This window comes from Mercenaria mercenaria, chromosome 2, assembly GCF_021730395.1.
Source record: "Mercenaria mercenaria strain notata chromosome 2, MADL_Memer_1, whole genome shotgun sequence".
NCBI classification, from domain to species: domain Eukaryota; kingdom Metazoa; phylum Mollusca; class Bivalvia; order Venerida; family Veneridae; genus Mercenaria; species Mercenaria mercenaria.
The window spans coordinates 105,876,636-105,893,227 of NC_069362.1; the positions used below are offsets into that span (position 1 = coordinate 105,876,636).

The 16,592-nt window shown below is 35.7% G+C and overlaps 1 protein-coding gene across 1 annotated transcript in view; it reads left to right on the forward strand.

Annotated features, from left to right (window-relative positions):
* Positions 1–10,495, forward strand: part of LOC123564813 (protein FAM13A-like) — a 109,566-nt gene extending 99,071 nt beyond the window's left edge. Inside the window, exon 23 of the mRNA XM_053527603.1 lies at positions 4,169–10,495. Within this exon, the coding sequence (XP_053383578.1) occupies positions 4,169–4,234 (66 nt within the window). The 3' untranslated portion in view covers positions 4,235–10,495. The remainder of the gene's footprint in view (positions 1–4,168) is intronic.
* Positions 10,496–16,592: the final 6,097 nt, after the last annotated feature.

The following is a 16,592-nucleotide window of genomic DNA, read 5'->3' on the forward strand; positions in this document are numbered from 1 at the left end:
ATTGTGACAATATGGCATGCATTGTTCTATTTTGCTTTTTAGCTCACCTGTCACATAGTGACAAGGTGAGCTTTTGTGATCACCCTTCGTCTGTCGTCAGTCTGTCCGTCCATGCGTGCGTCAACAATTTCTTGTCTGCACGATAGTGGTTTCATTTATGATTTTATTTTAACCAAACTTGCACACAACTTGTATCACCATAAGATCTCGGTTCCTTTTTTGAACTGGCCAGATCCCGTTATGGGTTCCAGAGTTATGGCCCCTGAAAGGGCCAAAGTTAGCTATTTTGGCCTTGTCTGCACAATAGCAGCTTTATTATGCCCCCCTTCGAAGAAGGAGGGGTATATTGTTTTGCAGATGTCAGTCTGTCGGGTCGGAATGTAGACCAATCCGTTTCCGGATGATAACTCAAGAACGCTTGGGCTTAGGATCATGAAAGTTGATAGGGAGGTTGGTCATCACCAGCAGATGACCCCTATTGATTTTGAGGTCTGTATGTCAAAGGTCAAGGTCACAGTGACCCTGAATAGTAAAACGGTTTCCGGATGATAACTCAAGAACACTTGGGCCTAGGATCATGAAAGTTGATAGGGAGGTTGGTAATGACCAGCAGATGACCCCTATTGATTTTGAGGTCAGTACATTTAAAGGTCAAGGTCACAGTGACCCTGAACAGTAAAACGGTTTCCGGATGATAACTCAAGAAGGCTTAGGCCTAGGGTCACGAAAGTTGATAGGGAGGTTGGTCATGACCAGCAGATGACCCCTATTGATTTTGAGGTCAGTACGCCAAAGGTCAAGGTCACAGTGACCAGGAACAGTAAAATGGTTTCCAGGCAATAACTCTAGAATGCTTGGGCCTAGTGTCAGGAAAATTGATAGTTAGGTTGGCCATGACCAGCAGATGACCCCTATTGATTTTGAGGTCATAAGGTCAAAGGTCAATGTCACATTGGCCAGGAACAGTTAAAACGGTTTCTGATCTTCTTGTCCAAAACCATAGGGCCTAGGGCTTTGATATTTGGTATGTAGCAAAATCTAGTGGTCCTCTACCAGATTATTCAGATTATTTCCCTGGGGTCAAATATGGCCCCACCCCGGGGATCCCATGGTTTAGACAGACTTATATAGGAAAAAACTTTGAAAAACCTCTTGTCCAAAACCACAGGGCCTAGGGCTTTGATATTTTGTATATGACATCATCTAGTGGTCCTCTACTAAGATTGTTCAAATTATTCCCTAGGGTCAAATATGGCTCCGCCCTGTGGGTCACATGGTTTACATAGACTTATATAGGGAAAAACTTTGAAAATCTTCTTGTCCAAACCACAAAGACTATGGCTTTGATATTTTGTAATGTAGCATCATTTAGTGGTTCTCAACCAAGTTTGTTCAAATTATCCCTCTAGGGTCAAATATGGCCTGCCCCAGGGGTCATATGGTTCATATAGACTTATATAGGGAAAAACTTAGAACCCTCATGTCCATAACTTACATCATTCAAATTTGGACCACATGTATAGTTTTGAGTGGCAAGATGAACCTTGACATGAGTTGACCTTGATCTTGACCTAGTGACCTTCTTTCACATTTCTGTAGCTACAGCCTTCAAATTTGGACCACATGCATAGGATTGTGTACTGAAAAAAAACTTTGACCTTGTTATTGACCTAGTGACCTACTTTCACATTTTTGAAGGCACAGGCTTCAAATTTGGACCACATGCATAGTTTTTTGTTCCAAAGTAAAATTTGACCTTGATTTTGACCTGGTGACCTACTTTCACATTTCTCAAGCTACAGCCTTCAAATTTGAACCACAAGCATAGTTTTGTGTACTGAAATGAACTTTGATCTTGACATTGACCTAGTGACCTACTTTCACATTTCTGAAGGTACAGGCTTCAAATTTGGACCACTTGCATAGTTTTGTGTTCCGAAATAAAATTTGACCTTGATTTTGACCTAGTGACCTACTTTCACATTTCTCAAGCTACAGCCTTCAAATTTGAACCTCATGCATAGTTTTGTGTACCGAAATGAACTTTGATCTTGAGATTGACATAGTGACCTGCTTTCACATTCCTGAAGCTACAGGCTTCAAATTTGGGCCGCATGCATATTTTTGTGTTCTGAATTGAAATTTGACATTGATTTTTACCTATTACCTACTTTCACATTTCTCAAACTACAGCCTTCAAATTTGAAGCACATGCATAGTTCTGTCTACTGAAATGAACTTTGACATTGAAATTGATCTAGTGACCTGCTTTCACATTTCTCAAGCCACAGCTTTCAAATTTGGACCACATACACATTGTTTTGTACTGAAATTAAATTTGACATTGATTTTGACCTTGAGCTAGTCTTGAAATTTTGAACATTCAAAAATGGCTCATTGGATGGCGCCAAGATCACTCTGTAATCTCTTGTTAGGTTAATAGATTAAAGGTCAAGGTCAGATTAAACCAGAATGGAGAACTTTTGTTTACAGTGAGCATATAATTTCTGTTCCTTGTGCAATTACTGAATGCATCAAGGGGGGCATTTCATGTTCGAGGAGCTCTTGTTTATAACTTGATTTTTACCAAACTGGCACACAACTTGTATCACCATAAGATCTTGGTTCCTTTCTTGAACTGGCGAGATTCCATCATGGGTTCCAGAGTTATGGCCCCTGAAAGGGCCAGAATTAGCTATTTTGACATTGTCTGCACAATAGCAGCTTCATTTATGATTTTATTTTAACCAAACTTGCACACAACTTGTATCGCCATAAGATCTTGGTTCTTTTCTTGAACTGGCAAGATTCCTTCATGGGTTCCAGAGTTATGGCCCCTGAAAGGGCCAGAATTAGCTATTTTGACCTTGTCTGCACAATAGCAGCTTCATTTATGATTTGAATTTAATCAAACTTGCACAAAACTTGTGTCACCATAAGATCTCGGTTCCTTTCTTGAACCGGCCAGATCCCATAATGGGTTCCAGAGTTATGGCCCCTGAAAGGGCCAAAATTAGCTATTTTGACCTTGTCTGCACAATAGCAGCTTCATTTATGATTTGAATTTAACCAAACTTGCACACAACTTGTATCACCACAAGATCTTGCTTCCTTTTTTGAACTGGCCCGATTTCTTCATGGGTTCCAGAGTTATGGCCCCTTAAAGGTCCAAAATTGGCTGCTTTGGCTTTTGCAGCCATATAGAGACTTCATTTATGGTTTTATTTGATACAAACGTCCAAAATGTCTTCAACAACAATAAATCTTGGATTCCATGATAAATCAGATCCAATCGTAGGTTCCAGAGTTATTTTATATCTGATTACCTCCCCTGATTGTAATCAAAATGGATTTATATCAGTTAGTACTTATAGGACGTATTTGAAATTTCATTATTGTTATTAGTTGGAGTGAGACAGTCAGGGTAGATAACTATGGACTGATTTTATGTCAAATTACCTCCCTTTATTTCAAATTAAAATGGGTATATCTCTGTAACTAATGAAGATACTGATCTGAAATTTCATTTATGTCAACAGATTTATTTGGTGGATCTTTCTTTTGTTCACTTACAATATATTTTTTTTTTAATTACTTCCCTTTTTCGTTACTATAAATAGCTTATTTTTAGTAACTTTTTTATTATTGGCCGTAGGGAAAAACCGAGACCACTTTTCTGTGGTACAACATGGATGGTACCTCCAACTTTTAGGTGTATTTTGACACATCTTTTCCTTGTAAGAATTTTTTTTTCTTTTTGTTTAAATTCTTCCCTTTGTTGTTCCTGTCCTTTGGATTTAGATATTTTTTCTGAGGACCTTCTTGTCCTCAAGTGCAATGATAACAGTTGAGCGATATAGGGCCATCATGGCCCTCTTGTATGTAAACTGGTTTCCCCAGTAACTACTAGTTGGAATTGACTGAAACTTCACACACTTGTTTATTAGCTGATCTGACATGGATTGTCCAGGTTTCATAATGCTGTTTAGCTCTCTCACAAAAGATACCCATTTGCCAAATTTGGTATTCATGCATTGAATTATTTTCATTGGTAAGGCTTTTGAATAGTCAGGCATATTGCTGTCCTCTTGTAGTGTGAACATTGAGATGAGTTTGTCTTACTTTATTCTGAACAAGCATTTATGTACCATTTTTCTCATCATTTCAGCAAATAAAAGCCAGATTAAAGTTATTGGAAGCCCTATTGTCAAAACATCATCATTCAGACCTCTAGTCAGAACGCACACTCTCCCAGTTCATAGGAGAGAGAGACAGAACCAATGTTGTGATATTGCAGCCCTGAGCTAACCAGTGACCAGTTGTGAAGTTACGTTCAGCGGTTGTTTCTTAGTGCCTACATGTTGTGCATGTGTATAAGCCATTGTGTATGTGGCATTTACTATGTTACGGCTTCCAAGTAGATATATATATGCTCATTCTTACAATTTATTGGAGAAAAGTCGAAATCATCAGATACGTTATGTCACTTGAACTACACGTAATGTCTACTTTTTGATTGATGTCCAGAAATAACGTGCAGACAGGTGCTGAAAGTGGTACTTCGATGTTTTGAGGGATAAACGAGTGGTATTTAAAAATTCATTTTTGCGGCGCCATAAATTCATTTCCAGAGCATGCCAGCAGATTGAATAGTAGCGTCACACATGGTTTGACAGTCATTTGTTTAATGGTGTCAACAAAAATGCTGTGGGGAATTGAACAAAGATTGTTCTTGTGTTGAAAGATCTTCATTTTTGTTTGGCTGATATAAATTGAAATTTTGTCATTTGTGCAAACAAAGTGGGGTATATATCATGGGTAAAGATATGTTTTGGGGTATATTGAGTAAGAGATATTTTTTGGGGTATATTATGTTTAAATTGAGGGAACAAAGCTTTAGTGCCAAAGGTATAGTGATATAGTGAGAGTGTAGGGGGATGCATTGAGTGTGGGGGGTACATAGTTGCCATAGTTATCCAAGAGTAAAAAGGAAGATATTACATCATGTGTAATATATATTGTTATTTACTCGCTTGCAGTATCATACATTTAGTTTAAACTTTGTCAAAGATTTCATGAAGCAATAATAAACACTTAGTCATTTCCATTGTAAATGAGTGTAAGCACCATAATATGTTCATTTGAAATCAGGATGTGCTAGGTTCGGAAGACAAAGATAACTGTACTGGTTTCGAAGCAGTTTCCGTCATAAAATGAAAGTTTTTAAAATATCTTTTTTCTTGAACGTTTCAGTTCCGTAAAATGCTCCCAAAGAGAACACCTTAGCTCTTCTGCTTTACGAAAACATGAATATCAATAGTGTCTAGCGCACGTGATAACACACAGAAGGGCTCCAAAAGGGGTGAATAAATAGAGCTGAATCGGTTGATAACAGAAGCAGTTTCCGTCATCAATTTTTGTTTTAATATTTATGTACATTTTTACAGTGAATACGACTAGAAAAGCACCATTCGTGTTTTTTTTAATCTTTCTGGTGAAATTTATTAATACAATTTTAAGAAATTTGAAGGTTCATGTGTTAAATTAGGCTTGTTGATAATAGGAGGTAAAAAAAAGCAAAACCTGAGACTCGAACTCGCGATCTCATGCTTGTGAAGCCGATGTTCTACCGATGCACAAAAATGACTCATTTTTATCTTTATTATGTATTTTTGGTAAATCATCTGGTTTCGACTGCCAAAAGGAGGAACTTTCAACTTAATTGGGGATTACGGAATTATTCTTTGCGCATGCGCATTGGTTGCACGTGAAATCCCCCATGTGCGGAATGTAAACAAAACAATTATGGAATGAACAATTTGAGTTTTCTTGAAAAGTTTTTACCCTTTGTTGCTGAAATTTCACAGAGCTCTGGATTGAAGGGTAGTGTTATGGAAACAATCTCGACTTCATTGTGAAGAACGTCACCAAACGTAAAATAACGCGTTGACGGATACTACTAGCCGACGGAAACTGCTTCAAAACCAGTATTGGTGTTAGAGGCAGATAATTTTAATTAATTCCCTTTTATTCCTATATGTTCCTTATTTATTTAATTACTTACCTTTTATTCCAGTATGTTCCTTATTTTTGAATTCTACAATTTGATACAAGTCGAAATTTAAAATCATTTATGAAATATATCTTTGTTGTTAGTTTTGCAATGAAGACATGTTGACTTCATTTTGAATATGTATTTAGATAATGCCTCACCAGTGGGAGACACTTTGAATGTTCAGAGTGTATGATAGATATGGTTTAAAGGAATGTTAGAATTTCTGTTGAATTATTATCAGTTAGTTACCACCATGTTAAAACCAAACTGTATACTTTATTTATTTTGGGTAACTTTTTACTACACTGCTTAAATTTGAGGGTAATGTTGTAAACTTAAAATTGTCTTTGACAAGGTTAAAGAAGTGTCAACCAAACATGTTTTTATGCCCCCGAAGGGAGGCATATAGTTTTTGAACCGTCTGTCGGTCTGTCGGTCGGTCTGTCCGCAATTTTCGTGTCCGGTCCATATCTTTGTCATCGATGGATGGATTTTCAAATAACTTGGCATGAATGTGTACCACAGTAAGACGGCGTGCAGTGCGCAAGACCCAGGTCTGTAGCTCAAAGGTCAAGGTCACACTTAGATGTTAAAGGATAGTGCATTGTTGGGCGTGTCCGGTCCATATCTTTGTCATCGATGGATGGATTTTCAAATAAATTGGCATGAATGTGTACCACAGTAAGACGACGTGTCACACGCAAGACCCAGGTCCGTAGCTCAAAGGTCAAGGTCACACTTAGACGTTAAAGATCATTTTTCATGACAGTGCATTGATGGGCATGTCCGGTCCATATCTTTGTCATTCATGCATGGATTTTAAAATAACTATGCATGAATGTGTGACACAGTAAGACGATGTGTCACGCGCAAGACCCAGCTCCGTAGGTCAAAGGTCCTAAACTCTTAACATCGGCCATAACTATTCACTCAAAGTGCCATCAGGGGCATGTGTCATCCTACGGAGACAGCTCTTGTTTATCAAGTTTCAAGGCTTCTTTAAAATAAGTTTTTTTTTGTAATGGTTCTCTTGTTGAATATTTTATTTGTTCATCATTGTGCTGAAAGCTTTAAACCCATGTCTACAGAAGTAAGGCATAAAAGCTTAGTAAGTAAAATCAAAAGTAGGGGTGTTTTTAAGCAAAATCACTGGGCTTTATTTCACCAAGGTGAACACAATCTCGCGTTGGATTTTAAAAATAACAAAATTATCAACATATTATTAAATTAAAATATTGAAATTTTAAAGTTAGTTATCTGAAAATAAGGATAAATGTTGAAATTTAAGATGAAGGGGAAATTTGTCCAGCTTGGCCATTAAGCAGGGGGATTTTATCCACCTTGATAAAATTAAGCAGGAGTGACTAGGGGGTGGGGGAATTCTATATGTATTTCAGTAATACAAGGTAGTATTTAATCAACAAATAGCAGTGAAAAGTGTTTATTGAACTCCGATGCCAAATTGTAGCAATGCTAGTGTACATTTTAGAATATGAATTACAGTTCCTGTTCTGGTTACTTCTTACACATAAGTGTGAGTACAATTAGCAGTTTAAATCAAGCTGTTGTTATCGAAAAATTGTTGAGTTGTTTTTGTTTTACTGTTAATTGGACTGTTCTGTTAGTAAGTGCCCATTGTTACTTTTTCTTTTACAGTACCTAGATTTATACAATATAGTGACTTTGTACAAATTGAAACTTATTATTTACACTATTTGGTTATTTAACATTGTCCTGTGCATGCCGCATGTTTTGACAAGTACCAATTTGAAACAACATTGGCTGACCCAAAATGCTTTTCGGATCGGTACAAGTTGTAATACATATGATTTTAACAGGACAGTATTATATAATCTTTTTATTCTACACTTACTTTTCTCAGTACAAAAGGAATACAATCAGAGGGGTACCATTCCTTAAAAAGCATGGTGTCAAGTGTTTTTTGTTGCTGAGATTGGCTTTTATTGTTTAGTTTATATGGAAATTCAATTCAAACTTGAATAGATTGTATCCGACACAGAGGTCTCGTGGTATAAATGGGAATCTCTGATTCTCTGAAGGGAAAAATAGGAATAGATTACTTTAGTTACGATTTGAAAAAAACAAAGTGGTGAACTTGATTATTCAGATGTCCCGTTAAGAAGCTCATATATTAAATCCAAATGTTTTTTTTTTTTTACAAAATATGTTTTAAAATGTGAAAACTATAACATGCATGAAAGGTCTGAAATGTTTTGTACCTGTTCATAATCCGGCGATGTATAGTTTTTCCTTGTAAAAAGGTTCATCTTTGTCTCAGAAAGCATGTTAAATTTATCATTTATTATAAGCCAGAAATATTTTTTTGAGTTAAGGCCCCTTGATTAATTTTTTATAATCTCATTATCAACTACCAATTTAAGGTGCACTTAGCCTGGAAATCCTATCTGAAAATTTCATCTTTTTTGGAGGTAAATTGACATTTTACATAATATAAGAAACTTGGTCATGGTCAATTAACACTTGTTAGTGGTGTGTTTAATTCACAATTTTTTTTTTTTGTATGGACAAATCAGAAATTATCAAGGTTTTCCAGGTTAGGGAGGCCTGTGTTTATTGGAAACGTACCTAGTTTCATTGAAGTCCCGCTTGTGTCTCGCTCAGTATTATGATATTGATGCCATATAAAGGTTGGTTAGTTTATTTATCTGTTATACCTTTTTGTTAGTATAAAGTTGGTTGTGTATTCATGCTGATATTGTAACTAGCTATTGACAAGCTTTTATGCTTCAGAGTAAATCAAGACTTTTTGGTCATCCAGTTTCATGTTTTTGTGTAAAATCCCGATCATAAATTTGGTATTTCCGTATCAGTAAATAAGAAATGCTCCATTTAAGACTGTATATCTTGAATCTGCAATGAAAAAAATTCAGTGAAGGCTGGCAGTAGATGAAAATTCAAGAATATCAGTAATAAAATATTGATTTAGTTCACAGTTTTGAGATTTCAACAATTATATAACACCTTGAAATTAAGAGTAGCCTAAGTTTAAACAGATGTACCTTTATTAAGTTAATATATTTTTCATCATAAATTTTTGCCAAAATCTTTATAGATGATTATTATTCTGAAGAAAAGTTGCAATAGACTTGATAGATGTTTTAACAGTGAGTTGAGAGAATGTATGTAAAATCATGATTTTATAAGGTCGTGGAAATGCTTATTGACTGATATATATTGCATACAGAAGCACAGCATTCCACAATAAATGTATGTTTTACAAATTTATATTTAGTTCTAGAAAGTTCAGTTACAAGTTATGTTTACATATATATGAAAAAATCATCATAAGGGGGCCAGGAACCAGGCATTAAAAAAAAAATGTAAGATTTGTACCCGGTTTGACATCATTTGCCATATGCTGTAACAAATGTGTAAATACCTAAAATCCCATTTTAAGCTCTTCTGAATTCAAATAGACACATTCAAGGTAATTATATTTGGATTGTTCTTTATTTCTTTGTACAATTTCTTGTTTGTTAAGGACGTGTTGTGAAAGTACCTTGTGGTAAAGTGTTATAACATCATCAGTAGATCACGAAGGAATGACATTTCTTGTGAAAACTGGATTGACTATTGTTTTTAACTTACTTAAACTTCTATATCGTTATGAAATTTGTGGAAAGTTTAGCATGTAGTCAGTCGGCATTCTCATCTGCAGTAAATTAACCACTTAAATATAGAACATTGGAAAAGACCATCCTATTCAATTTCTTTAAAAAAAAAAACAATTGGCAGATTATTGAAATATATGTTCCTTCTGCCTAAGACAATACATATATACTTTATGAGTTTGAAGTAAAAATGATCAGCAAGTGATGAGACTATTAGTGTTAATTAAAGTTTTAAACCTAGTTTCACAACTAGTTGGTGATCTGCAAGATGACTTTTAAAGGGGCGTACCTCAAGATGAGCAATTTGAAGTACTGTAGGAGTGCTTTTTTTTAAAAAACTTAATGGCTTGTATGTCACATCATTTTTACATTTTATTTACAATAATTAACTAATTAAAGCATTTTCTTGTTACATACTGTGTCATTTAGTTACTTTCTAGTTACATCTACAAATTTTCAAAAGTTTAGAAAGTCTTTCACAAATCTTGAAGTGTGCCTCTTTAACTAGATGTATTTGCAGATGAATAATTATGGTACTCACTTGTTACAGGTTTGGAAAAAAAAGTTCTACTGACAAAAATGTTTGGTTCTCTCCCTTTAATGTAGGTTGCTATTAAAAGTCCTGTTATATGCTACAGTTATCTAGTTGTTTGTTGATAAATAGAAATTATTTATTTTATAAGTTTTACATGTTGACAAATACTGTATTGATGAAAATATGTTCAGTGATCTGTATACAGTTCTTTGAAAAAAAATCACATTATATTAAAAAATTTCTAAAATTCAAGTCATGGACTTTATTTTTACTTTTGAGTCGGGAGGTTTGATTTAAAAGAAAAAGCCTTTAAGTGGACAACAAACTAGAATATTATTCAGAAATGGCTAATTTCACAAAGTGCTCTGGGTGAGCTATTGTAATCACTGGGCTGTCCACACGTTTCTTCAAACGACATCTCCTCAGAAGGCATTAGGTGGAAATTGATGAAACTTGGCCTTGATGTTCCTTGGTTGTTTTTCTTCCAAAATTGTTAAAACTGTTTCACTTGATTGCACATACCAGCTGCCAGAGCTAAAAATACAAAAATCTTTAAACATCCCCAAAACTGCTGGTCCGGTTTTGAAATAATACACACAATTGCCTTTATGTAAACTTCTACAAAAATGTTCAGATTATCCTGCTTTGTCAAAAAAAAACATGGCTGCCAGAGGACATGGTCACTTTTCCCAATATGTATATAGTGGAAACTTTAAAAAATCGTGTATGAAACTGCAGACCAGATTTTAAAATAATTTCACACAGATGATCCTTGAGTGACCCTCTACGAAGACTGTTCAAATTATTTCGATTCCTGAAGAAAACGTGGCTGCCAGAGGGCATGGTCACTTCCCCTGTATGTATATTATAGTGGAATCTCTTCTTGGTCCGATTTAAAAATAATTTTGTGACCCTCTATCAAGTTAAAATCAATCTGATTCTTCAAAAAGCACGGTCTAAGTTTACACAAATGCTTTTTTGGGTGACCCTATACAAAGATTATACAAATTATTGTTTCGTCAAAAAACATGGCCATAAGTGGGTTTGGTCACTTCCCTCTGTATGTGTGTGTGTGTGTGTGTGTGTGTGTGTGTGTGTGTATATATATATATATATATATATATAAAGTTGATAAAACTTTGTTGTGTTTTTACGCCCGTTTCGAGAAAAAATGTATATATTGTTTGTCTCATTTTCTGTCAGTCAGTCTGTCCATTTGGTTTCCGACCAATAACTAGAAATTGCAATTGCTATGCACTTCAAAGGATGATTTCCTGTGGTCATTAAATGACCCCTCTAGTTTTAGGGTTAAGTAGGTCAAAGGTCAAGGTCAAAGCCGAAATGTTAAACTCTAGAACATAAGAGCTGCCATTGCTGCAAATTTGTTTTGAAACTCACAATTCATGTCCAGAATGCTTGTTCTTCTATACATCTTAGAAACGAGCCGACACAACATAGTAATACGCTTCAAAGTTTGAACAGTTGTATCCAGTAGGTCAGAGACCACCACTTCAAACACTGAAAAGGTATAGGAAATACTACAGCAATGAATGTTTCTCATTACAGATCTGGTGCAGCCGTTCTGCGCATGCCCGGAAGTGATTATCAGTTGGAGCGCACGGCAGAAATACGCAAATTTTTGCATGTCCGCACGCATTTAATATATAATATATATGATATAATACTGACTAAAGGTTAGGGTTAGTATCACCATGGTTACAAAATATATACATTTAAGATACTTTTCGTTCAAATTGCTTGAATCCGGTATATATTTTCAGTCACAGCCTTTACTACGGGAATAAGTAGGCGAGACCTTGGATAAAGGTAACATTTAGTCCGTTCCGATTGGTCAGTAATGGTGGATACATCGACGTCCGGTGTTCATCGTACTTCTTCAACAGTTTATTTTCATTAACCGTATCATGGATATTCAGCAACTCGGTCAGGAGCATACTTGACGGGACCTAGCTCAGTGTAACATTGGATAAGTTACACTACTGTTCACTAAATTTGACTACTATCGAAGTCCTTATCCAATCCAAAAATTGTCTAGCCTATCATGATCATAGGCATTCGGCGCATTTGTTTGGTCAATAATGATGAAATATATAAAACATTTATTGACAGTCCAGGACCCAAAAATAAGTCAATCAGTATATAGTAAATGGGTGCTGGACTTATTTTGGGGTCTGTTTTTGACTGTCTATAAATGTTGTATTTTTATAATATATATCATCATTATTGACCAAACAAATGCGCCGAATGCCTATCATCAAGATCATCTGAAATTTAAAATAAAACTGACAAATCTGACGAAATCATTTAACCACCACTTTGTACTCTGACCTTTCATAACGTCATAGATAGAATTAAATTTTTGATGATTAAAGTATGGCACAAACAAATCTTATCGAAACTTATCACATTTGGGAGCGTTTTATTTGAATTTAAATATTGGGATGTATATGTTTAATCATGACTGACCTTTGCTTTGAAGATAGGAATATTTTTAACGTCGCCTTACCGTAGTCTGAAATCGTGCTCTAAGCGAAAATATTCAGATTTATGTATCGCTGAGTTCGTCTTAGAAACAGTTTCTAGAATATTTGATCATTCCAATAGTAAGCCCCGTTAAGAATTATATCTCGCATATTGCTCTGTGTCTGTTAGAATATACGAATGTGCCACTAGAAAAGATCTGACAGTAGGTAACTGTTTAGGTTTATCCATACCTTCAACAAATGATAGATTTCTTTTCTTGCATTCCGAGTTCTTCAAACGCATTTATTAGAACAAAGAAAACGTAGCACCATTTCATAACAGTAGTTTGTGAATTTAGTCAACTCCAGACGAGTTTCCCATCACCGACGAAAGCACGGGAAAATCCTGTCCAGCATGCAAAAATGATCTCTCCTCTTCAGCCAATAATATTTCACAATTTAATCAAATTGACCGTGTTTTTAGCCCACCATCATCAGATGGTGGGCTATTCAAATCACTCTGCGTCCGTGGTCCGTCGTCCTTCCGTCCGTCCGTCCGTCCGTCAGTCCGTCCGTCCTTCCGTCCGTTAACAATTTCTCGTTATCGCATCTCCTCAGAAACTACCGGGGGGATTTTAACCAAACTTTGTCAGAATGATGTATTGGTACCCTAGTTGTGTCCCCCTGAAAATCAGACTGGTTCAACAATTTTTTAGTGAGTTATGGCCCTTTGTTTATTTCTATAATTTACATAGATTTATATAGGGAAAAACTTTGAAAATCTTCTTGTCCAAAACCACAGAGCCTAGGGCTTTGATATTTGGTATGAAGCATCATCTAGTGGTCCTCTACCAAGATGATTCAAATTATTTCCTTGGGGTCTAATATGGCCCCGCCCCGGGGGTCACATGGTTTATATAGACTTATATAGGGAAAAACTTTGAAAAACCTCTTGTTCAAAACCACAGGGCCTAGGGCTTTGATATTTTGTATATGACATCATCTAGTGGTCTTCTACTAAGATTGTTCAAATTATCCCCCTAGGGTCAACTATGGCCCCGCCCCAGGGGTCACATGGTTTACATAGACTTATATAGGGAAAAACTTTGAAAATCTTCTAGTCCAAACCACAAAGCCTAGGGCTTTGGCATTTGTAATGTAGCATCATCTAGTGGTTCTCTACCAAGTTTGTTCAAATTATCCCCCTAGGGTCAAATATGGCCCCGCCCTGGGGGGTCACATGGTTCATATAGACTTATATAGGGAAAAGATTTTAAAATCTTGTCAATAACCTACAACATTCAAATTTGGACCACCTGTATGGTTTTGAGTGGCAAGATGAACCTTGACATGAGTTGACCTTGATTTTGACCTAGTGACCTACTTTCACATTTCTGTAGCTACTGCCTTCAAATTTGGACCACATGCATAGTTTTGTGCACTGAAACAAACTTTGACCTTGACATTGACCTAGTGACCTACTTTCACATTTTTGAAGGTACAGGCTTCAAATTTGGACCACATGCATAGTTTCGTGTTCTGAAATGGAATTTGACCTTGATTTTGACCTACTGACCTACTTTCACATTTCTCAAGCTACAGCCTTCAAATTTGGACCACATGCATAGTTTTGTGTACCGAAACAAACTTTGACCTTTACATTGACCTAGTGACCTACTTTCACATTTTTGAAGGTACAGGCTTCAAATTTGGAACACATGCATAGTTCTGTGTTCCGAAATAAAATTTGACCTTGATTTTGACCTAGTGACCTACTTTCACATTTCTCAAGCTACAGCCTTCAAATTTGGACCACTTGCATAGTTTTGTGTACCGAAATGAACTTTGACCTTAAGATTGACCTAGTGGCCTACTTTCACATTTCTGTAGCTACATGCTTCAAATTTAGACCACATGCATAGGATTGTGTACCGAAATAAACTTTGACCTTGACATTGACCTAGTGACCTACTTTCACATTTTTGAAGGTACAGGCTTTAAATTTGGACCACATGCATAAATTTGTGTTCTGAAGTGTAATTTGACCTTGATTTTAACCTAGTGACCTACTTTCACATTTCGTCCTTGAAATTGATCTAGTGACCTACTTTCACATTTCTCAAGCTACAGCTTTCGAATTTGGACCACATGCACACTGTTGTGTACGGAAATGAAATTTGACCTTGAGCTAGTCAGTAAGTCTTGAAATTTGGAACACTCAAAAATGGCACATTGGTGGGCGCCAAGATCACTCTGTGATCTCTTGTTGTTTTTAATAATCCTACATTTAGCTGTTTTCACTTTGGACAATTACAGTGAACTATGTCAAACAAAAGAAATATGCGAATTAACGCATGTAACTGTATCAAATAGTCAATGAAAGGTTTGAAATAGCTGAAGATGCAGTAAAATTATCCAGAATCATTGATTGACTTATTTTAAAGTGGAAATAGGGCATTTCATTTTACAAATTGGGAGATGTGAGAAAGAAAAAAAAGCTATGGTAACCTTTGGAAGTATGTTTTCAATACTGGTTGGGAACCATTTTCCGGACAGGACCAGTTTCCGGAAACATGTAATATTCGCTTTATTTCGTTGTTATTCATGTAATTGTTTCATCTAGATCATTTAGATATTTGTTCTTCATGTCTACAAAAAATTACTATTTTATAAGGCTGTAAAATGTTAGGTTTTTTTTTTATGATAATTCACCTGCGTTCATAAAACATCTTTTTGACTTAACGGGGCATGAAGATAGCATTGCGCATACGCAGTAGTTCACACATGCCGAGGTATCAAGTGGGGAAGAAATAATCAAACTACATAATGATTGTCCGCTGATAACATGTTCTACTTTTAATTTCACGCTAAAAGTTACATACGATGCAGGGTTGTCGATTTTTGCACTAATTTTATTCTATATCTATTGGAATGATCAAGAATTCGTATAAGACGAAATTCGAGTTTTTTATAGTCAACCTCGGTTTTCTTTCGTAGCTGGTATTGAACGTCGGGTTATGTTTCATGTGCAATTTTGAAGAGATGAATGATTAAGAAATGTGTAGAAATAGTATAATTACTTATTTTGATATCAAATTAACAACAAAACACTGTCAAAATATTTGTCCGGATACTGGTTTACCTGACGGGAAAAATAACTTATTTTAGTGACCCCATTTGAGGCCCCATAGAAACCATATTTTACGTCACAACGCGATGCTGATTACAACATCAGATGTGGAAAGAGCTGAAGTTTGTGTAGTGTGGACTTCATTTATGTTGAATTTGTTTTTAGGGAATAATGGAGCCGAAATATGAAAATGTGTCCGGAAAAAGGTTCCCAACCAGTACATAAATTTATTCACATTTAGGAAGTTCTGGACAGACATTCATACTAAGGATTAATTTCGTTTACTAGTCCAAGCATAGCCTATATACTTCGGGGATAATAATAATGTTCACATTCAAAAACTTGTTTAACGATTATATGATATGTAATTTTTTTATTTTTGTAACTTGAAAAATAAACCCGCAGTATAATGAACAAGCTGGAGATCTACCCGATGATGACAATAATTTGTAAGCGTATCATAAAGACGTTTGACGTGACTACTCAACAGTCCTTTGCAATATGCTAAGTGAATAGTTAGCAAGTCAATAAATCGTACATTGCCTTGTGGTTGCGGTTTATTAATCTGGGACCCGTTTCACAAAACCTCATAAGTTTTATCCGAAGTTCTCTCCTAACTTTTAAAACACATTGTGTTCATGGCATATTAATAATATCAGCTGAATAAGATGTCCTTAATTCAATTTTATGAACTATCATAATTTCGTTCCAATAAGGTATTACCAATAGTCAAATA